This window comes from Clytia hemisphaerica, unplaced genomic scaffold (genome assembly GCF_902728285.1).
Source record: "Clytia hemisphaerica strain Z4C2 unplaced genomic scaffold, Clytia hemisphaerica genome assembly, whole genome shotgun sequence".
Lineage (NCBI taxonomy): Eukaryota > Metazoa > Cnidaria > Hydrozoa > Leptothecata > Clytiidae > Clytia > Clytia hemisphaerica.
The window spans coordinates 575490-599356 of record NW_027103421.1 but is presented as its reverse complement, the minus strand read 5'-3'; the positions used below and the strand labels follow the sequence as shown (position 1 = coordinate 599356).

General features: G+C 35.5%; 2 protein-coding genes across 2 annotated transcripts; both read right to left on the bottom strand.

Annotated features, from left to right (window-relative positions):
* Window positions 1–4284: 4284 nt before the first annotated feature.
* Window positions 4285–8842, bottom strand: LOC136797841 (protein FAM133-like). Its single transcript, XM_067054423.1, has 6 exons — window positions 8649–8842; window positions 8263–8340; window positions 7476–7595; window positions 6541–6691; window positions 4918–5141; window positions 4285–4668 (listed from the first exon to the last, which is right to left on the bottom strand). Exons 1-6 carry the CDS (start codon window positions 8742–8744, stop codon window positions 4414–4416), a joined length of 924 nt encoding a protein of 307 aa, XP_066910524.1. The 5' UTR covers window positions 8745–8842; the 3' UTR covers window positions 4285–4413.
* Window positions 8843–8965: 123 nt separating this feature from the next.
* Window positions 8966–23580, bottom strand: LOC136797840 (DNA polymerase delta subunit 2-like). Its single transcript, XM_067054422.1, has 10 exons — window positions 23268–23580; window positions 19508–19631; window positions 19139–19256; window positions 17773–17878; window positions 17364–17447; window positions 13161–13241; window positions 11732–11889; window positions 10821–10948; window positions 10361–10462; window positions 8966–9653 (listed from the first exon to the last, which is right to left on the bottom strand). The coding sequence occupies exons 1-10, from the start codon at window positions 23547–23549 to the stop codon at window positions 9451–9453; spliced, it is 1386 nt and encodes a 461-aa protein (XP_066910523.1). The 5' UTR covers window positions 23550–23580; the 3' UTR covers window positions 8966–9450.
* Between the last annotated feature and the right edge of the window lie 287 nt (window positions 23581–23867).

Below are 23867 nucleotides of genomic sequence, written 5' to 3'. Positions count from 1 at the left end.
GAAGGTAATAGATAATGCTTGATAGGAATCATAATTTCTAGTATAGGAATATTCTCCTTCAGTATGATTTTTAGTCCAAAACACCAAAATTAAGATATTCGGCACTCTACCTAGGTGTCTTTAAAATGTAAGGCTGTGAAGGGAAAGAGTGATAGAGACTTCGTTTTTACTTTAAATGAAAGGTAATAAATAAGGCTTGATAGGAATCATAAAATCCAGGATAGGAATGCTCTCCTTCAGCATAATTTTTAGTCCAAAACACTAAAATTAAGATTTTCGGTACTCTACCGAGATGACTTTAAAACGTGAGGCTGGGAAGGGAAATGGTGATAGAGACTTCATTTTTGCTTTAAATGGAAGACAATATATAAAGCTTGATAGGAATCATAATTTTCAGGATAGGAATATTCTTTTTCTGTACAATTTAAAGGCCAGAATACCAAAATTGTGATTTTCGGTACTGTACCGAGGTGTCTTTACAACGTGAGGCTGGGAAGGGAAATGGTGATAGAGACTTCATTTTGGCTTTAAATGGAAGGTAATGTATAAAGCTTGATAGGAATCATACTTTCCAGAGTAGGAAAAATCACCTTCAGTACAATTTTTAGTTCAAAACACCAAAATTAGGATTGTTGGTACTCTACCGAGGTGTCTTTAAAACGCAAGGCTACGAAGAGAAATGGTGATAGAGACTTAATTTTTGCTTGAAATTGAAGCCAATAGATAAGGCTTGATAGGAATCATAATTTCCAGAATAGGAATACTCTCCTTCAGTATGAAAATTGGGCTGAAAGTTGAATGTGGTGCTGGAATTTCCGAATGTGGTGCTGGAGCGAAAACGAAAGTGCCGAATGTGGTGCTGCGAATGTGGTGTTGAATGTGGTGCTACGAATGTGGTGCTGGCTTGCTTTTGGTTTTTATCGGCCATCATCTTTCAAAATTTTTTGGTGTTGTTGAAAACCAAATAAGACACTTATACTGAAATCAAAATCGTGGCGATCAATGCTATGAAACAACTTCTAGTATAGTGAACAACTTGGGTTAAATGTACTTTTAAAATAAAATGGCGTCATCGAAACAAGCCGCGATCGCTGTGCTTTTTTGACACTTTCACTTTCTTTTTCTTCTTTTCGAATTCTAGTCGAGCAGGAATTTAGGCCGGGGTGGAGGTGTTTTTTTTCGTAAACCTACCTGACGCCCTAAACTCTGTGCGTATACATTTTCCCGCGTTTACTGACCCTCTAACGGACGATAGCATCGTCTAAGAAATTATGAAAGAAGGCCAATTCAGCTCATCGGTCCTCATTAAACTAAAATTGTGCGTGCTTAAAGAATGTCGAGGACAACAAACTTCTGTATCAAAGAAAGAACAATGGCTCTGTCATTCCTTTACCGCCGGCCCCGCCGGGGCCTTACCGAGTCTTCTCTTTTATGTAATGTTTATTTTTGTATTCTTCTTTCAAGGAGGCATTCGTGTGGGGGGCGTACGGCAATCTGAAATCCCGTCATCCCGTAAATTTTTCGAAGAAATCCCGTCATCCCGTGGTTTTTTTCCGAAAATACCGATCCCGTGAAGAATTTTCGTAAAAGCAAGAAAGGTAAATCATAGTAACAGAAGGATCGCTCCCCTTCAATGGGTCAATCCGTTACGCCGATCCCCTTTGCTTAAAATGTACGGATGTACCTGTCCCAAGAAAAATGCTTTTTTTCAAGAACTTTCGCCAAAACAAATTTTGTACATATAATGATGCAAATTATTCCCTAACTTGGGTAATGTTTTAAATAATTACCAAATTACAAGTTCTGTCTCCCATCGTTACAAATTTCCCTTTAAAAACCTTTACCCGCCTCTTTATGAAAATCTACCTTGCCTTATTATTTATACCTTCCCAGCTGGCACCACAGATATCTCCCGAAGGGCTAGATAGGCAACTTTAAGCTTTCTCCAGCAAAAAAAAATGAAGCAAAAATTTGACTTTTTAAATTTCGTGCCGATGGATAGGATCTAGCATTTTAATTGTTTTCGGAGCGCGAGATAAAAAAAAGTAGGCGGCAAACGCTATTTCACATCTCTCAAACCGGTGAAATTGCATATTTTAGTCACGTGACTTTGGTAGGAAATCCTTCCAAACCTAGGCTTCACTTTTCGATAAAAGCCGCAAATCTAGCCCTTCGGGCTTTACAGATCTGTGGCTGGCACACAACGTTGTTTCTACGTTTGTCTAACGTTATATATGGACGTTATGAACGTTAGATGAATGTTGAAACACCCGGGGGCACTCGATTTTGAAAACGACCGTACGTTCGGCCAAAAATCAGGTCTCTAAAATCCTTTTCAGTAGGGCAAAATTTATTAAAATTTCTCAAATTTTACCTCAAAATTTGGTATTTTCTCAAATTTTACACCCTTAGAGTGCATTTTTTCCCACTTGCTCACAAATCAACTCTTACAGTGTACTTAATTCCAAAGTTCAAAAAACCTACCCTTACGGGCCGCACGTCCGGTAGGTCACTTACCTGGAGTGCCCCCCACCCCGGTTTGAAACAACGTTATGTGCCAGCTGGGTTACATTTCTGGGAAAGCTTTACCCCTCCCCCTTTCTAATAGGGTAGTTCACACTGTAGATTTAAAAGAGGAGGTTTAAGATGGCACAAACAAACACGTCATACATTTCTTCTCATGAAAAGAGAATGTTCTCAACAATTTGCCAATTGCCTCTAAAAACGTTGCTGTGTGGACCATTGTTGATGCTATCTTTATACAAGACGTTTGTAGTCCACAATATAAAGAACATTGTCAAACAAGTATTCGAATATTTAAAGCCCCGTTTACACTTTAACTCTCTGGTTGTGTTGAGAATTACGTACCGGCTGTACCGTCCTTCTATGATTTTTACCGAAATACCGTAGATTTTTACTCAAAATACCGTATCCCGAGATTGAAATCTGACAAATACCGTTACCGTGGGTCATCTGAAATCCCGTCATCCCGTAGTTTTTTTTTCACAAATACCGTTATCCCGTGTTTAAAAAAGCCTTATCCCGGATACCGTGAAACCGTACGCCCCCCCCATTCGTCTTCTTGAGGCAATCAGAAGCCAGGACCATAGTATCGGAACAGCGCAACAGACTTTTCCCCGCCTTGAAAATCCAGCATAATTCAATAATTCAGAAAACATTTCTAATTTCAATTTTATAGTCCTACAATCAAGGTCATAATATTTGAGAAAAAAGGGAAATACACCGGGAAGTTTTCGAACCACAAGCGATTTGTAAGTGCTCTAAAGTAGGTTGGAAGGGTAGAGTTTTAACTCTGAGTTTTAACATGAGACTTAAGACTTAGGACCTTAGGATCTTAGCATTCAAAAGTTCAAAAATAGTCCAATAAGGCTCAGAATATAGCCTGTAAGTCTGCCAACCCCTCCCGAATTGAAATATTCGATGAAATTAAAGAGATAGCCCAAAATCGACTTTCTCGCCGGAACTTTAAATCTTGAAAAACGTTAAAATAACCAAAATTATCAAAATATTATGACCTTGATTGTACTAAAGGGTCCTTTTTCGAACGCATCATCGACACACCTCTTTTCTTTCAGCAAAGGAAGGATACGGTATTCTAAACTTATGATTATGAACTGTGCACTTGGGTCAGTCAAGATCATCATTAGCCACGACGGCAGTCTCCTCATAGATACAAACCAAAACTTTCACAAAATTAACTATTTAAAAAAAAAAGTCCTGTAAAATATCATCACAGACAGGCCAACCACTTGTCATAAAGCGAAAAAAATGTTTTATCACAAGATTTAAGACAGAATATTCCACATTTTCGACATTGTTTTTCTTTAGCGGTTTATGACGCGTCTTATCTAAATATGTATTACATAGGATAAGTAAAAACTGCATATGTCAAGAATTTAACACGAGTATTTCAATCTGACTACTTTCGTCGACCAAGGTCTTTTTGACTCCAATATGGTGTAAGAGGAAATTTGGAACAAGACTTATTTATGACAATTTATGGCAGCTACAAAAATATTTACTAGTTTGTTTAAAGGCAACTCATGTATGTATAGAATATCTTTCATACAATTTAGAGCAGTACCTGGGTAGTACTGTAAAATCCCCTAACTTGATTTTGTCGATAAAAATATTAGGGAAATGATTAAATAAAATTCGCCAAACGGTTTCTACTCCTCGGGAAAATAAGTTATTTTCTATAGTAGAGAAGTATATAATTCACGGAAAGCGAAAGTAAGAAAAAAGTCGAGTTAAACAAACAAGTTGTTTCAAATTTACTTTACTGTCTTTTTACTTTATTGCTGTCATTTTCTCAATCTTGAGCCATCTATAAAAATCTGGTTATAAAAAATATACAAAAAACATCAAATAGAAAAGCAACAACAAGCAAAACTATTGAGAAAATCCTAACCCTTTACCTCGATTCTGTCGAGACGTTTGAAATGCTTGTTCATATTGATTTTCAAGGCCTTTATAAAGTCTTTCTTGCCGCCTAGCATCTGGCGCATTCGAAGCAAATGACTTTGATGCATTTTGATCGCTGCTGGCGTTGGACTTTTTGAAACCTCCCATTAGACGAAAGAATTTATCGTTTCTATCTTCATCGCCCAACGATGCGGACCCCCATTGTCCTGTGAACGGCGCTTTCTGTAGAATAAAACAATATAAAAATTAAACCGGAGTTCATTTGAGAATATTAAACCTAAAACTAAAAAAGTATTAAGTTCAAGTTTGATGCCATTCGACCCTGGTAAACACAAACACAACCCCTGTAAATACATCTTTTTTCAAAAGGGTTTATTAAAGTACAGCCCGCATAGCCCAGATGGAGCCCAAAGTCCATCAAAAGTCATATTGACCTTGTTAGAAAGATGGAGTTCAATAAGATAAAAATACCTCTTCTTTTTTAGGTTCTTCTTCTTCTTCAGAATCACTCATTTTTCTTCGTTCCATTTTCTTTTTCTTCTTCTTCTTTTTACCGTCATCATCATTTACCACATCCTTGACACTCTTTAGTGGAGAATCTTCACCACTATTCGTGCATTCATCTTCCTCTTGTTTATGTTTTTTCTTCTTCTTTTTTGATGGTTTTTCGTTGGTTGCGTCTTCGTCATCCGTATCTGGAATCATAAAAATAACTTCCTTATCAGCATGAGTCTTAGTGAAATCATGGATTTATTATGGAGACTCTGGATAAACATCGAATGAAACGGTGGAGAGCGAAGTATTGTCTTTCTATTGTTTCAGAAAACAATCAATGTACAGGCTTTGTCCGCAAAAGACAACTGTCATGGCGGCTCGAAGGACTCTGATTTTGAAAAATTATTAATACTCTTATTTCTAAAAAGTTCTCGAACTTTTTCTATGCGTACTTTTGCTGGGCAAAAGTTAGAAAATAAATGCTAGAATACTAAGCGAATACATTTATGAAATCTGGTGTGAGAAAAACATCATCAGACGAGTAAAACCAAACAAAATGCTTATAATAACACGAAATTTTAAATTGGGAATATCTTTCCAATATTTCTCCGAGAAGAGCTGAGATTGACATATATTAGACGTGAGTCTCATAGCTCTACTGTGATATTAAAATCTTTTGGTGGCACGTGGTGGCACGGTGGATTTTTTGAGGTTGAAGTTTAAAAATTTCTGGTGTCAATATTCAATTTCTTATACATAGCATGTTTTTGCATCTTTCTCGCATTTTAAAATGTCATAACGACGTATAATTAGTAATTAACCAGATGACTTTGACCCTCGGAGGAGAACTCATTTGGGAATCAGATAAGTGAGTTTTGATGAGAAATGCAATTAAAGGGGGGGGGGTTGTAGGGGTTCGAAATACCGTTTTCCCGTCAAAAATTTTGCTGAATCCCGGAATCCCGAAAATTGAAAAAATAATAACACCGTCACACCGGCTTGTACAGAGCAAAAATGTACCTAAATACCGTCACCGTCTGATTTTAAAATACCGTTTTCCCGTCTCTTTTTTCGTCAAATCCCGTAATACCGTACTAAAAAAGGGCCAATCCCGTCACACCGTAAAATTACAAACCCCCCCCCCCATTAAAATGCTATGAAGAATCATGTTAATGGTGGAAGGAGGGTGAACAATAATGTCATTACTGCGGACAAGGCTTGTACATAAGAAATTGGCAAAACTAAGCCAGTTGTTTTTTCCAGTGTCTATAATAATTCCATGGTGAAATGAATCGTGGGTAATCAGGACCTACGCACCCTGATCACGACTTCTTATTGGTCTAGAATTTCAGGGGGGGGGAGGGTTGCGTCTAGAACGGGAAGCCGTTATGGGAGCGCAAGTTATCCTTATTACTCATTATTTCGACCATGAAATATGGTCTATACACACAGTTTCAAGATGTCGCTAAGCAAGATCACATAGTGTCGCTACTGAGATTTTGTGAGCGCTGAAAGGGACAAAAAAGAGCATTTGATTTTTATAATGATAGTTTACTTGTTTTCGAATTTAAAGATTTCCTGCAGTTTCTCTTCACTTACTCTGGTCATCAGAATCTTCGTTTTTTCTTTTCTTTTTCTTTTTCTTGCTTGAACTTTCTTCGGTTTCATCAACTTCTTTCGTTTCTTCATCATCGTCTTCTACTGATGGCTTATTTTTCTTCTTCTTTTTCATGGGCTTCGTTGATTCTTCCTGTAGAAAAAGATTGAGCAGAGCCATTAATTTGTTGGATATTTCTTTCTTTCAATACGTCATAATCACACCCTAACGGATTGGTCAGACAATTCTAGTTGGCATAAATGGGACGAGATGGAGTTTTTACAAGCTCTTATTTGATTTGGTTGGTCGTTAACTAGTAATGAAACAATTTTGTTACTTTTTCTAAAGAACTACTTCATCATACCTTTTTATAAAAACCATATTTTACAAAAACAAGGAGGTTCAAAAATGCCAAAAATAAAAACAATTAAAAGGCAATACTGAATTGTTTTTCTCAGTTTTGTTCTAGAAAAACAAACAGGGTAAGGACAATTTTAGGCTCAAAATGCCAAAAAATAAGAACAACCGAGCCACATAACATATTTTTTGGTTTTTATAGAAAAGAGTGACCATGTGGTACTTTAAAGGGATTATCAGATGATTTTTGATATTTGGCTTAGAGATACCTTTTATGGTCCTAAGAAACACCTCCAAAGTTTTTGACCTGATTATTTCCCAAAGCTGAGATATTCGACTTTGAATTTTCAAATTTTTACTCGAAAACAATAGAAATTCAACGTAAAGACTGTGTAAGGACTCATTTTTAGAGATTTCAAAGTCAAATATCTCAGCTTTAGAAAAAAATTGGGTTAAAAGATATAGAGGTGTCCCTCTGCACCATAAAAGGTATCTCTAAGCCAAATATAAAAAATCATCTGATGATCCCTTTAAGGCAGAAACAAGCGTTAATTTAGATCCCGAAATCATTATTCATTACTTTTTCAACTATTTCATCGGGTTCTTCATCTTCATTTTCATTTTCTGCTTTCGATTTTTTCTTTTTCTTTTTCTTCTTTGTTGATTCGTTTATAGTTTCTTCAGCATCGTGATTCTCCTCCTGAGATGTTTAAATAAAAAAGAAATCTGTCGTGTCACATTTATCTCAGCGTGTAATGAGCTATTCCGGAAAATATTTTTCGTGATTTTTTCAGAATTTTTGCAATTTTTTAAAAAAAGTAAAGAAAATTTCCACAGTTTAATTATTTTTGTATTGGGTCAATTGCAAATGTTTCATCAATTCATAAAGCAGCATTGAACAGGTCAGAACGCCAAACCCTCCCTTGATTATAGCCGAGATTTCTGAGATCCTGGATTATCGGCAACTTTTATACACCTTCCCCATTTTTCTGAGATCCCCTGAAGTTTTCAAAAATATCGTTGACATATTGTTTTTTGAGGGCACCCCACCTGGATTAAGTAGTCCACCAACTCTCAGGTAAACACAGACTTAAGGCGCTATCAGTTTAGTTCTTGGTTTAAACACTTGGGTTTTAAGGTTTAGAGTTTGTAAATCCAAAAGTTCTCTCGTGTTAGAATGGTGTTCTTTAGCTGGCTTTTATTTCCTTCAGTGTTTCTCAGCTGTTCGATGATTGTAAGTTTGGCATCTCTATTGAAATTATACCCTTCCTCATTGAAGTGTTTTCATGCTGTAATGGTGTCTTAGCATGGCGTTCACACTTAGAACGCCATATGTCTTAGATAGGTAAAGCTGTAAAAGAAGATACCTTATTTTTACGTTTCTTTTCTTTTTTGGTCGATTTGTCTGCTATTTCTGTTGTATCTTCATCTTCTATTTCTTCCGCCTAAGCAAATAATAACAAGTTTCCAGTTTTTGGCGAATGAATAAAGGGGATGCAAACCATCTGTAATTAGGTCCCCCAATTTATCAAAATTTCCAGCCCCCCTCCGTTTATTAAACGCTTGAGAGTAATTTAAGTAGGAATAATTTTCATGAAATATTCTTCATAGCTCAATAACGCAAAGGAAACATAATTTGGAGACAACTTATGAGGGTTTGCAGTGTTCAGAAGACATTGGAATTATATGGAGGTTCAAAACCCAACTGCTAGAAAAATGAAGGGGATGTCCAATATGCTAGAAAAATGTAAACCTGAACTTTTTTCTTCTTCTTCTTCTTTTTCTTTTTTGTTTCTTCTTCTTCTACATTGCTATCATTGATTTGTTCTTTCGTTTCTTCGTCACTCATGTTTATTCCTGTTTCGTTTTTTAAATTCGTCTTTGTTTTTCTAGTTAAATTTATTTATTTATTTTTAATTTGTCTTTTTTTTTATTTTGAGTTTTTCTAGAGGAAAAATATAACAAAGTTGGTTGAATCTGGTTGAATACATACTAAAAGTATGGAAAATTATTACAAAAACCAGAGACCATTTTCTAATATTGCAAAATAAAACCAGAGAAAAGCAAAGATTAAAAACGCTTTCGCGCGGAATTAATCTTTATTCAATATAGAATTGATATAAATATGCAAATGATATAATATGCTAAAGCTATGTACAATTTGTCTATGCGGAGAATGGAGTGTGGTTATCTTACATATTTAACACTAATAAAGTATTTTAACTGTAATCAAACTGAATGTATGAAACTTCCTTCTAATTGTATAATGATAGAAATTAACTTGTACGGAAATTCTCTGCACCATAACCATACTTTCATAGCTAAGTCTTCTTGAAGACTCTTTGCTTTCCCTGTTCGACACATGTATGAATTTTTTCAATACTTTCCTCAAATGAGAACGTCGAATGAGACCATGGAATGATTCATAATGATTTCAATACGAACTATAACTCGAATATTCATGAAAATGGAACCCATCAAATCGCATCGCTCGAATCAAAAGAGCAAGCAAAAAAGCTTCGGATATCTTTGTGTAACAACAACCATTCGTTTATCTACTCTTCCATCTTTTCATCCTCCTCTCCACTATTCTTTGCTTCGCCATTCAAGTCACTCGTTTCTTCGTAATTCTCGTTGAACATGTCAGCATCGACGTATAAAGGATGACACGATAAGTCTTTCAGGTTAACCAACACACATGATTGCGTGGTAGCGAATGATGGGATGCAGAGTAAAAGTATCGGGTTGTCACCATCATCTGTAAAAGGAGGGTAAAAGTTTACAGTAGGAGAATTTGGGAGGTCCGGTCCTTCAAGTATTCAGCACACCTCATATTCACGATATGCACCATATTGCAATGTCTTATGATATAACATCAAGGACCCAACAGCTGATTGGTTGAAAATGACGTATTGACTGATTTTACGTATTGACTGATTTAACCAATCAGCCGTTGGGTCCGTGATGTATAGTCAGAAGACATTGCAATGGTGTATATCGTGAATTAAATAAAATAACGTTAAAACAACCAAATAGCGGAGTTTCCATAGTTCAAACACCTCAACTCTCCTTATTTTTAACAAGCTCTCTGGCCTGTTTAGTAGTAAAAAACTCTTACACCCATCTCCAACTAAAACAAATCTTCTCACCATCAAATGCTCCGTTACTATATTAAAGAACTTAGTAAGTCTCGTTGCCGTATTCGGAAAAAACCCAAACGATCCTCTTTCGATAGCTATCAACACGAAGGTAGCCACTTTTTCTCCCTGGACTGCTCGACTCACCCATACCAAACTCCTTAATTTCTGAACATCAAGCAGAGAGGCATCAAGTACAATTTTGGAGTCTGATATGACCCGCCCAAGGATCTAACATACGACTTTGCGCATCGTAGTCGAATGTTCTACCTTAACATTCGTTTCGTTAAATAACTAAACTCCTTGTAGCATAGACCAATAGACAAACCTTTGATAGTTTTCGATTCAAGTCGTGGTTGATTGCCGGCGAAATAAATGTGAGGACAATCTTCCAAAACGAATGGATCCTTTTCGAAGTATGGATAACAACCTGTGGAAAGCAAAATAAAAACAGTTTTGCATGAAGGAGTTTTAGGGTCAATTGAAATAATTACTGAAAAGTAAGTGAAATCTCCCAGTATGTAAATAAAAACGTTTGAGTATCAAAAGTCAATCTGATAACAATGATGAGAGGGGCTACCTTTTAGTCTAGCATGCCAGACAAGTAATTTATATATTATAAATAAGCAAAAAATAATGGAAGGGACAAAGCGTAGTCTATACAAACTTACATTATCCCGTAATAGTCATCATAATATCATAATACACATAATACACACGGACTATAAATTACTCCAGTCTAGCTAACTTTGTGATGCCTAGGTATCATGTATGGATTCAAATCTTACTTAGAGTATCAGGAGAGGTCGGTGAGATATGAGCAGCGTTCAGATTACTTTCCATAATATGTAGTCTTTTCTCCATCCCGGCGAACTGATATATATTGGTGACGTTTTGACCTGAAGTACCTAAAATCCTGAAATATATTCACAAAATAGTTACAGGTTTACGAATTTGCAGACAATAGAGCCTTCGCCAACCTCGTCCCCGTGTATCCCAGGCTTTATTTACGTTACTGATTGACGCCAAAGATTATTATCTAGCGCTATCAGTAAGCATCAAAAAGCTGATAATACGCAGGGGACGAGTTTCAGCCGTCGTTAAAAATTGATCTAAAGTTACAAAGAAAAATGACCGCTTATACATATACATCTTTAATCATCTAGTTACATGTCATTTTTATCGAAAGCGGTACAAAAAGAGGGAGGCTTCTTAAAGAAAATTTTCTTATAAAAGGGGAAAGCCACCGGAGAAAAGGAAGGCGTTAGACATAACAACCTTAACTTTCCAGCTGACACACGTACGATTCAACGTACATTTAATGTTCATGTGGATAATAGATGAACGCTGTGAAATGTTTAGGGAGTTCTTCAGACAGCCGAATTCCTGCTTAATTATCATTTGATAAGACATCAGTTCGACGGAGATAAGACAGACTCAATTCTTGTTTGAAAAAGATTGAAAGAACGCTTTAAGTTGGCTTCTATAGAACCTCCAATAAGTCAATTCTCCACCGAACTGTACCGACTATTGCAAAAGAAAAGAGGGAAGGCAAGGCGGTGTCGACCGTTTGAATTTCAGTGGTTAAAGGTGGATTTTACATAGCAAATTAGCACATGTTCTTAAAATTTGTTGAATTATATGCGGAATCTTGAGACGGGAAAGCGTTTTAACTTTTAACACTGAAAGAAGAACTTACCTACGCCCGTCGATCTCGATATCGTAGGGGTTGGTGACACTTTGAACGGTCGAGTAAGAGAAAGCGGAAGGGAGCATACACTTATGGAGAGGTTGCTGAGGTAAGAACTGGTTGGTTGGATCGTATTCACCTGGCATCACGTCAACGGGTACACAAGACTATGGAGATAAAAAAGGTTGTTGTACATAAGGAAGAAACTGAAAATAACCGAGCCGATAAGAAGATTTTTCAATTTCCGTATGATTTAAAATTTAATCTTTAATATCGAATATGATTAGAGGAATGCATTTGGATTTTATTACGAAAGCGGTATTTTCATCGTTATTCTTGAAATAAGGCGAGCTGGGTTAACATTTTCGTGAAATTTTGTAAACAAGGTTTTATTTCCCTAAATTATAGCTCGACTGCATTAGTACTACATCAGCGAGAATCACAGTAAATCAAAAAGCAAAAGAATGCTTAGACTAGTAAACTAGTCGTTGAAAACAGACCCATTATACAAAAAATCAAGCTCCAAATAGAAGTTGCGTCTCTTTTCTGAATTTCAACGACTAGAAGCTACTTCCCTCAAAAAACGTTGTTTAATTTTACAACTTTTTTTAGGTTTTTGAGAATCCATCCAACTTTTTTGACTAAATAATATTTCATAGTAACATTGAACATGGGAACATATAAATAAATGAGCATTTCTAAAAACGCAATAAACAGAAAGAGAAATAAATGCAATCCCGCACGGGTCAGACATACAGAAATCTGTATGTCTCTCCTTACGATTTTAGGTGAAGAAAAAAAGGCGTTGGAAGTAGCTTCTAGTCGGTTATTTTCCTTTTCTCTCACGCACGCTGAATATTTAATTAGTGTTTACATTATTTGATTGACAGTTTTATTATAAGGTTATAAGTAATAACCGACTAGTTTACTAGTCTAAAGAATGCTTGGCATAAATTTACTTGAAAACCATTGGAAATAGTCGAACGTGCGCAACGCACTGGGCTTAACTTCAGTAGCTTCAAATTATTTATAGGCCCAACTGTACACCCTCAGATATTCATCAAAGGAAAAAGTGTGCCAAATTTAAGCCAATGGCTGCCCTAAGGTTTTAGCCTCATTTTGGCGAAAAACTCATCCCCAGGCCCCAAAAATCAAAATGAAAAAAAAATGAAAAAGAAACACCCCCAGATGTTCACCCAAGGAACAAGTGTGCCAAATTTCAGCCAAATCCGACAATTTTTGAAGTCTCCAGGCTGCCCAAAAGTTTTGGGACATATACACACACAGACAAACAGACATTCTCAGATTCTAGCTCAACTGAAGTTGAGAATAAATGAAGCTTTAACAGCCAAACGTGGAAGACGCTATAGAAAGCACTCGTTTACGGGCTGTTAATGTTGGAAATTACACAATTTATAAAGCATTATAAAAACTTTACCCCTAGTTGAGTGAGAAGCTCGTCTAACGTTTTGATGGCATCTACTGTCTTCGCTTGAACGTGTTTCGTTAAATATTTCGCCTGAAAAGGAAATAAGGTCATTATTTTCATAATTTTCATCACCCTATTTAAAATCACGATCACGATCAAATTGCTTTGTTAAAGTTTGCTTTGAAACAAATTTCAAAATTACCTAATTCCAAATCAGGGAACAAAAAACAAAATTTAAGGAGATTTAAGGCAATGGTGAGAAAAAAAGTTTGGTCCCCGTATGGCCTACCTTTCCATGATAAAAAAACTTTTGAAAACATTCGGTTATCTTTCCATAAGTTCATACCAGATTAACCGAGAAAAAGCTTAAATGGCAATTTAACACTTCATAGTTTAGCCCGGGTCAACTTAACTTTTTGCTAGACTGGCTGGTGAGATCAAGTGGTACGGGAATAAATGGAACTTTTGCTTATGCAACCTGTGTAAAATAGGTTTTAGTTGCTTTTGGAAGAGTAAAAATAGGCTGAACTAAGCTTTTTATTGGAAAATAAGGGATTGAAAATCTGTTATTCATTTTTCAACTCCAAAGGTTTTTTTCTTGCTTTGAAATAATGTGTTTTTATCTTCAAAATAGCGACCTCGTCAAGTGCTCCTAGTCTACAGTATTTTACTGGACTCATTGTTATAAAAAATTATCAAAAAACAAAGTTCAGCCAGAAGTAGTCTATTCATAGTTCAAAATTCTTCCCAACAATGGATGGCGAAGGCAAGCTACTCGAGGTATTTTTACTTGATTTTGACTTTTTATTTAAACTGACTTTAAATAATACGAAATTACTACAAATCGCCCAATAAAGTAAGTATGTGACATATTCTAGAGTGGAGCTTGTTTATAATATGTGTTACACAGTATTATAGGTGTTATGACATAACACATATAAATAACACATTGTGTTGATGTGATTACTATTACGGTGTGGCGTTAGTTTGTATTTTAAACCAATTATTATCATACTTTCTCTTAAATTTAGTGGTCAAGCGTGCTTAACTTAACGACAATGGTTGCTTTCCTCGCCACATTATTTTGTGCATCGCACGTCTCTGTAGTTGTGTTTGGGATGTCTACCCCTGCAATATCTTCTAGTTAAATTTATTCATCTACCGTGCTAAACTTAGAGAGATGATTCGTTTGGAAATGCTCTGTTCTGTCATTATGTTTTGGTGAATATCACTTTTTTTCAATCGGTAGTCCGAATTCGCTTGTCAAATTCTTTCTGTACACAGGATGTCTACCCCTGCAGTTTCTTCGGGCAGTTCACCAATTTTACAAAAGCTGATTGGCTTAAATGAGACGTAATAGGTAGCATAAACCAGTAAAGTTACATAATTTCTTTGAAATCATTGTAGTAGTGTAACATAATCATGAATTTTCCATCCGACGTATTCGACAAAATAGATGTTTGTACTATTTTCTCAATTTATCGTCTTTGTAAATGTATATCACAGCATTGACACCCGAACTCAAATACAACGGAGCGTGCACAATGGGGAACCATTTCAAAACTTCAACAAAACCTTCATAGCTCACATATATGGTAATAGTAGCCAGTATGTAGAAAAGAACCACCAACGAAATACACGCTGTGTACACCAGAGACAGCAAGTTCAGTGTGGAAACGGCTTTCTGGTTAGTTTTCCTTCGAATATCCCTCTGCACCTCGATACCAAGTGAAGTCTGGGTTTGCAGTACTTTCCTTGACCAGAGGTTTAAAATTAAGAATGCTCCACTGTCCAAAATAAAAGTCAGGATCACCATCACCCAATAGAATCCAACAATTTCAGTAGTATTGTATTTTGGCCAATAACTGATGAATGAAATGCTGGACTTCCCAATAATATACAGATGCCAAATAATAAGGAAGCATTTCACTTTGTTTGTCGATATTTTCCGTATCGGCTTTCTTATGGCGAAATTCCTGAGAAATGAGATCGTCAAAAAAGTTCCTATCCCTGTTGCGATTGAATAAGTTGAAACAGCTATCCCAAGAGACTCATCAAAACACGTCTTATCTTGTTGGATTTCCGTCACTCCGAAATAAAGCAACGTCAAAAACAATATCGAATCCGTTACGGAAAGATAGACGTAAAGCTTTTGCGATAAACACCATTTCTTGAAATTTCTGTGTAAGCCATAGATCAAAGCAACGTTACAGGCGAAGACCATTAGACCAAAAACAAATTTAGAAGCTGAAAATATGGGATGATATGAAAGTATGACATCTTTATTTTTTGATGAATTATAGGTTCGTAGGAAGGCAAAGCACTGTTCCATATTAATTTTACGCTTCTAATCTTTTGCCTGTTTTATTTTCCAGCACGGTCACGGTTCTTCAAAGACTTTAGAAAATTAGTTTTATGTTCTTGATACAATTCATGATCATAGATATCTTAAATAAAACACTAAATAGAGCTACTCTGTATCTCCCAAGCAACGGCAGGTGAACAAAAATAATGCGCCATCTTTGCTGAAAGTAGGTCACAGATCGGTAACGGCAATTAGTTTAACCAAACAAAAAAAAACCCGAATGGCGCGAAGCGACTAAGCAAAAGATAGGCTTGATCGCTCAAATTGTCGGCAACGAACTATGGTCTACTTATCAAAGATAGCAGATTATTTTGCTTAAGTTAGGGACGGAGTAGCTCTATCTAGTGTTTTATATTAGATATCCGTGTTCATGATATTCATGGTATGTACCATCGCAATGTCTTCTGACATTACATCATGGACCCTAGCTGATTGGTTTTAAGTGACGTAAAATACACGTCACTTTCAACCAATCAGCTGTTGGGTCCGTGGAAGACATTGCAATGGTGTATATCATGAATAATAGCAGTTCTTCAAATAAGTATATTAATCTAAGAAGTTTGAAAATTTTCCACCCAGTACGTCACTTCAACAATAGAAAAAGTGACGTATTGGGTGGAAAAAAAAAACAGAAAAGCAGAGAAAAGTTGCATAATTTCGTGAAGTCATTGCAGTGGTGTATATCACGAATGGACTGAAATTTTGCTAGCATTAACACCGAACGTTATATCTGTATTCATACGACCTTTGAGTGAATTCTGTTCTCGTTCAGCCAGGTGCAGCTAATCTTTAACACAAGGCACTGTTTACCTAAACAGTGGAAAGTCTCAAATACAGTGTCGATTTTCTCCAAAAAAGGATTTGCTATGTTGGGAAATTTGAAGAAATAATATTCGTCTTTTAATTTGAAAATGAGTGAAAATTTAAATACCACCCTCCCCATAGTTTTTTCCGTCAATGAAAACTTTTTATCAAAATGAAACCCTTTCCATACAAATAATTATGTTTGACATTTTTCTCATTTTGAGAGCTTCCAGATGGCTGGTTTTGTCTATAGTCCAATACTTTTAAATGCATCTTTAGGAAATATTTGTTAAAACTGACATTTTCCTTCTCCTTTTTCATATAAATTCACGTTTTAGTCAATTTCCTGAATTCTTTACATTTTGATGAATTTGATTACATTTTACAAAACTACGTCGAACGTGCTAACTTCAACTCAGGCTCAACTTCAGTATCTTTTAAATTACTCGTAGGTCAAATTGTAAATATACAAAATAAAAATTAAAAAATTAAAAAATAAAATTTTTGCTAAAAGAACAGTTTTAGCATCGTTTTAGGCTAAACCTTTTGACCATGCCCTTTAAATGAAAATTTTGAAAAAATGAAAAAATCACCCCGAGATATTCAGCGCAGGAGCAATTGTAAAATTTCAGCCAAATCGGAAATTCTGAAGTCTATCGTGCCCCAAAGTTTTAGCCTCGTTTTGAGGCTAAAACTCGTGACCACACCCCTAAAAATCAAAATTTTGAAATAAATGAAAGAAAAACCCCCATATATTCACCCAAGGAACAAGTGTGCAAAATTTCAGCCGAATCCGACCATTTTTGAAGTTTCCAGCCTTGAGAACATGGCAACACATATTTAAAAAAAATGAGTGTATGTTATAGGAGTTTATTTATAATCTAGAGACCTCAAAAGAGTCCATTTCAGCCTAATTTGAAGGGCTGTAACTTTTGTCTCGAGAGAAAAATACTTATTTAAACCAGCAAAGTTCAAAAGTTTTAGAAAAATATAAATTCAAGATTTTTTTTAGTCTACATTTAGAAACAAAAAATTGAACATACCACTTTTTCAGATTCTTTGTCTTGTGTATCTTTGCTTAACGTGTTCCCTGCAATCACCACCCTACAGATTTGTCGACCTGTATCCTTAAAAAAAATGAAATCAACTTTGTAATTACTACTCAACAATGTACCAGATAAAAAATAACCCATTATAAAGGTTTTGTTTTTAAGATAAGAGTGATATCGTTTGCTTAACTCTTCAATTTTAATTCACAAGCTTTTTCACATTGGAGCAAAATTGGTAAGAAAGAGGAAAATAAAAACATTTTTTGCTTATTTCAGCATAATATAACAATAGGCAGACACTGTCCTGATATGAAATATGTGTCTGATATTTATCAATAATAATATGAATCTTTATCGGAATCGTCATTCACAATAATAGAAGCTCAGAATGAACCCTACAAACCTCTCCCATTGACAACTGTCCAGCGATGAGGTCAAATAAAAGTTGAGTATTAAGCAAGTTGCCTTGTTTGCTACCAATCTCCAAACCGGAAATAAATAAAACGTATCTGAAAAAAAAAGAATAAAAAGTGGTTTTTTAACTGGGGTAAAAACATTGTGGCATTCGAAGTCATGTGACATTTGAGGCCAAAAACTTTTAATTTTTCAAGAAATATATTTCAAAACTCTAAGGCTCATCAGTTTATTAATAAAATTGAAATAAAAACAAGTTAAAACAGGTTAAAAATAAGCATTAGTAAAAATTCTAAAATCTCTAAAAAATGTAAACCTTAGAGTTTCGAAATATATCTTGAAAAATGGTCTTTATAGGATTATTACGAAGCCTTCCAGGTGCCCCTAGACTGGAGTTGTTTATAATGCGTGTAATAAAGTAGTATAGGCGTTATATGATAATACGATTATTGTTTAATTTTACGGGATTTAGTTTGTATAAACCAAAATCTGTTCCATCCATTACTTTTTGCTTTATTTCTACTATGTCTAAATTAGTCGCCTAGCTTGCTAGACTAAGGTGCCCCAATGTTTTTGGAGCGGCGCCATACTGTCTACGAGAGAACAATGGATGAATGCTATCATGAAAACGGCTGTAGTAGGATACAATGTGTCGAACTTTCTGTTGGATTTAACATTTCATACATCTGCATACAAAAAACAAAAACAAGCTACATGCTGAATGGACCTACCTGATGATGAAAGTTAGATAGCAATAAAGAGAAAAATATAAACAATCAGTCTGAAAACATAGCGTTTAGCGAAAATGCATAACGCATTAAATTTCATCATTGATTGATGATGGGGGGAGAGGGAAGGGGAGTAGAGAAAAAGAAATAGAAAGTTCCGGTTACAAAAATCAGTTTTATTGACAATTGAATCATGCTTGATGGTGGGCATTGTATCAATAATGTTTTTGTGTGAAAAAACAAAGAAATATTAGGAAAAAGTCCAATGAAAATTTGCAAAAACGGCGATTTCCGACCGGAAAAAATTTTTTCTCGAAAATCGGACTGGGCCATGTTTTGGGCATTGCTATTACGCACCTTTGCGCAAAAAAATCTGAAAAAAAACAACGATGAAATCTAGAGAAAATGCCAAAAAACAGTTTTCTAGCATATATTTCAAAACTCCGTCACATTTTGGGCATTGCCATTTTGCATATTTGTGCCAAAAATTAGAAAAAACTAATGAGCCAATCTCGAGAAAAGCTGGTTACAGACGGACGGACAGACGGACAAAGGTTAATTTATAGGACCTACACCGGGGTAGGTCCAAAAATATGTTAAATCATTTCATATTATACGAAACCATACTTGTCTTGTTGTATTTTTGGTGAAGGGTTTGACATTATTGGTATTAATGCAAAACAGTGATCTGCGACTTCAAATTTACCACCTTCTATCTCTTTACCACTTAATGCAACAATCGTTCCTACAGATTCAAAAAAGAGCCTTTTATAAATTACATCACTTACCTCGTATTCAAATAATTACCCATGGTGATTATATCCCTTGAGACATAATTACGACTTTTTTCTGAATAGAAAGTAGTTTTTGATAAAATCGGCTGGGAGTTAATCACCATGGTAATAATTGAAGGGTAGCTTTTGGAAAATACAAAATTCATCTAGAAACCAAACATATTGAAGTTCTTTCTCTTTTTAGTATAATAAACAAGTTAACCTGTGACAGCGGTGGAGAGCGGAAAAGAGCCAGTCAGGGCGATCCGTTGTTGATCACCCTCTAAGATCAACTCATCGTCGTTAGAGGCTAGTTTTGTAGTTGGAGGCACGGCTAATACACGCTCCTGAAAATAAAAATTCAAATCAAGAGTTATAAGTTATAAGTTGGAGAATAAGCCTAAATTCCGAAGAGCTTTTCTAGACACCTTCTGTATAAAATAGCAACGAAGTCTTCATTTCTTCTCTTAAGATTTGAAAATTTGAAATGTGAAAAGACAGCAATCCTATCCATATATTTTGAAAAACATAAAAAATGAAGCGACTGCTTAGGTAGAAATTTTCGTCATCTTTCGTGACTTCATCAGCATATAGCTCAACAAAAAATGATATCCTTTTTATATGGAAGCTAGAAATTTCACAAAAACGTAAATAATAAAAACAATTTAAAAGCTATAACTATGTACAATAAAATATCATAAAAATTCTATTCGATCGAAATTCCCTAGATACAATAATAAAAAAAAAATATATATATATATTCCTATGAGACTGCATAATAATACCGCAGTAATAATAATAAAAGAAAATGGCTAAAATTGAAAAATTAGATATTAAAAGAAAATTCGCAAGGGAATATGCACGCAGACGTAGATTGAAGTATAAAAAACGAAAAAATCGACTAGAACTCCCTTCTGGGTTTTTCAGAGAAATAGTCTAAAATAAATAAAACAGAAATCTAATTACATCAGATAAAACAGTAGATCGCCTAAAGTGTATACAATAAGCAAATATGTCTTAAAATACAACCCCCAAAGGGTAGCCCCCTAAGGAGGTCGACACAGTTAAGTGTAGCGAAAGGCGCTCGATACTGAATACAAATGTAATCATAAAATAAAATAAAATGGAGTTTATTGGGTCACAACTTCACATTCATTAAGACCATTTGGGAGAAGTGTTTTAAGTTTGTATTGCCAAAACCTCTCCCGTTCACGGGTATCTTCAAAATTTCTACCCTGGTCGATAAGGGTAAATTCAAAATCAGAAAACCCAGAATGGCCGGGGAGATCAAAATGATCACGAAGATGTTGCTGAGAAACAATGTCAGTCTTATGCCGTTTATTGCAGGACTTATAGTTTGCAAATCTAGCCCTAAATTGAGTTGTACAGCTACCGACATACTGAATCCCACAAGTTTTGCAAGTAAGAAGATAGACAACATTAGTTGAGCTGCAATTCAGATGAACTCCTCTAATGTCATAGGTCTTATTCTTGTTATCTGCAAAACCTGAGGTTTTCTTGACAAAAGGACACATTTGACAGCGGTTTCCGTCACATCCTCCACTTGAGCCTCGGTTGCCGTCTGGAGATGAAATTTTCGCACGGACTAAAAGATCTTTGAGGCTTTTACCTCGACGAAACCCAACTATGGGGACATCACGGAAAACCTTTTTGTGATCTTTATCACCTGTCAACATGATGTGTAGTTTCCTAAGCAAAACTCCAAGGTTCTGGAACGCAGGGTGAAACGTGACAGTAAGTGTTAGTTTATATGTTTTCTCACGTTTCTCCTGACGTAGAAGATCCTTGCGCTTTTGTCTACGCGCATCCAGAACCTTAGTTCTAACTAACTTCTGATCATACCCACGTTTGATCAGCCATGTCTCCAGTTCGTTGCAACGTAAGTCGAATTCATGGGGCTCCGAGCAGATGCGATTAAGTCTAAGAGCCTGACTGTACGGAATCGAAGTCTTGGAGTGAATGGCATGACAGGACGAAGCATCCAGATACTGGTGAGTATCTGTTGGCTTCACGTAGAGATCAGTAGCTAGTTTATCCCACTTGCGATAAACCCTTACGTCCAAAAAATTGATGGATGTATTAGAGTATTCGAAAGTAAATTTAAAGCTCTTATGGGTTTCATCGCTATTTAAGTGGTCGAAGAAAAGTTTCAGAGATTCTTCACCATGCTGCCAGAGAAAGAAGATGTCATCGATATATCTCCACCAGACTAAAGGTTTAAGATTGTGTGGTGCCGAATCAAGAATCTTTTCTTCAAGATCACTCATGAAGAGAATGGCATAGTTTGGTGCCATTTTAGTACCAATCGCTGTACCTTGGTTTTGTTTAAAAACCTCACTGTTGTGTTCAAAGATGTTATTTTCTAGAACACATTTCGAAAGCTCCAAAAGACTGCTGGTAGAGATTGTTTTTTCATCCCTACTATCAAAAGCACGGCGCAGCGATTCTAGACCATCCTCATGGGGGATACTAGGATAGAGACCAACTACGTCTGCAGTGCATAAAATGGTATCAGATGGTAAATTAGGAAGAGAAGAAAGCTTTTTCAAAAAATCATTTGTTTCTTTTACAAAAGATTTGACCTGTTTAGCTAAAGGCTTTAGATGAAAATCAAGAAATGCCGAAATATTCTCCGTATAATACGAAGAATTTGAAATGACAGGTCTCCCGGGAACCCTGTAAAGTCGTTTGTGGATTTTTGGTAATAAATAAAAACGACCAATCTTAGGGTTTTCAACCAGAAAATAATCCAAAGTATCTCTAGGAATGTCACCTCTTTTATCAATAGAGTCAATGCAAGACTTGACAACCTCAATGAGCGGGCTAACAGCATCCCCACTGAGCTTCTCATACACACTCTCATCTCCCAACTGCGACTCAGCTTCCCTAAGATAATCCTCCCGATCCCAAACCACAATACACGAACCCTTGTCAGCCCCCTTGATGATAATTGAAGTGTCATTCCGTAGAGAATCAATAGTTTTCCTTTCCTCCTTAGAAATATTGTGTTCCCTTATTCTAGTGTTAAGATTAAGAATTTCTTCTTCCAAACGAATCAGATACATCTCAATAGCTGCATCTTGGTTCCTTGGGTTAAAATTCTTAGACCGGTTCGATTTCTTTTTAAACTGATCCGGCACAAAATCACGCTCGTCGTTTCGAAAAAACCACTTCAACCGAAGCTTCCTCCCAAAGCGCTCAAGATCGTTTTTAAGAGCAGCTTTGTCAACGAAACGTGGTGTAGGAATGAATTTTAACCCTTTTGAAAGAAGAGATATCTCAGCCTCAGAAAGTCTACGTGATCTACTGTTTTATCCGATGTAATTAGATTTCTGTTTTATTTATTTTAGACTATTTCTCTGAAAAACCCAGAAGGGAGTTCTAGTCGATTTTTTCGTTTTTTATACTTCAATCTACGTCTGCGTGCATATTCCCTTGCGAATTTTCTTTTAATATCTAATTTTTCAATTTTAGCCATTTTTTTTTTTTTTTCTTTTATTATTATTACTGCGGTATTATTATGCAGTCTCATAGGAATATATATATATATTTTTTTTTTATTATTGTATCTAGGGAATTTCGATCGAATAGAATTTTTATGATATTTTATTGTACATAGTTATAGCTTTTAAATTGTTTTTATTATTTACGTTTTTGTGAAATTTCTAGCTTCCATATAAAAAGGATATCATTTTTTGTTGAGCTATATGCTGATGAAGTCACGAAAGATGACGAAAATTTCTACCTAAGCAGTCGCTTCATTTTTTATGTTTTACAAATTTGCTGCTTCTACATTTTACGTTTTCATATATTTTGAATATAGTGTAAAAGTGTCAAGCCAACTAAATAGCACTTGACGTTGTTTCAAGGTTCAAACGTCAAATGGATGTTATGGACATTAGATTAACGTTATTTCGACGTCTTGTGCCAGATAAGAGCAGAAAAAAAATACAACTTCAAACCTCGCTGCTAATTTCTTTCAAAACACTTGGTTGAAGTTCCATCTTGCGAAAAATTGTACCAACAATGATACACTCTTCACCTCGAGTGATATCTGATAATTTAACAATGTTTATATCATCACCCCATTTATTCTTGGCAGCTGTTTCAAGCTTAGGTCGCATCACCATCAGACGTATGGCGTAGAGTTGTGAGTATTGCAAATTGAATTTTCGTTTATCAGTGTAGATGAAGCGTTCTGAAAGGTTCTTGTAGGCGCATTCTTCTCTGATTGTATTTTTCATTTTGAGTATATTTATTTTTGTTTTTAATATGCTAAAAAATAAAATTCCCAACAATGAAATGAATGACAAGGGAATACAGTAACATGGTCTTAAAAGTACAATAGGATTCTTTTTTTGACAGAAGACACCCAAGAGTTTCTTTCCACGCAGATTGGACATAAAGCTTTTCAGATCATTCATTATCTAAATATTCCTTTCACAGTCTATTACACATCTTGGCAAATCATTTTCCCACTCTCCTTTTGAAAAATATTTAGCTGAAACAGGTTTTTGCAACTCACTTCATTCAAATGTTACAAAATAGTAGAACGATGCTCT

Bases quoted from the DNA above. Each gene is read 5' to 3' on its own strand.
- LOC136797840 (XM_067054422.1), bottom strand. From the start codon at position 23,549: ATGAAAAATACAATCAGAGAAGAATGCGCCTACAAGAACCTTTCAGAA. The intron at 11,890-13,160 runs GTAAAGTTTTTA...TTATCTCCATAG, and splicing joins AGCTTCTCACTCAACTAGGG to TCTTGTGTACCCGTTGACGT. The intron at 9,654-10,360 runs GTTTGTCTATTG...CTCCTTTTACAG, and splicing joins TGAATCGAAAACTATCAAAG to ATGATGGTGACAACCCGATA.
- LOC136797841 (XM_067054423.1), bottom strand. From the start codon at position 8,744: ATGAGTGACGAAGAAACGAAAGAACAAATCAATGATAGCAATGTAGAA. The intron at 5,142-6,540 runs GTAAGTGAAGAG...TTATGATTCCAG, and splicing joins CGAAGATTCTGATGACCAGA to ATACGGATGACGAAGACGCA. The intron at 4,669-4,917 runs GTATTTTTATCT...TTTATTCTACAG, and splicing joins AAGAACCTAAAAAAGAAGAG to AAAGCGCCGTTCACAGGACA.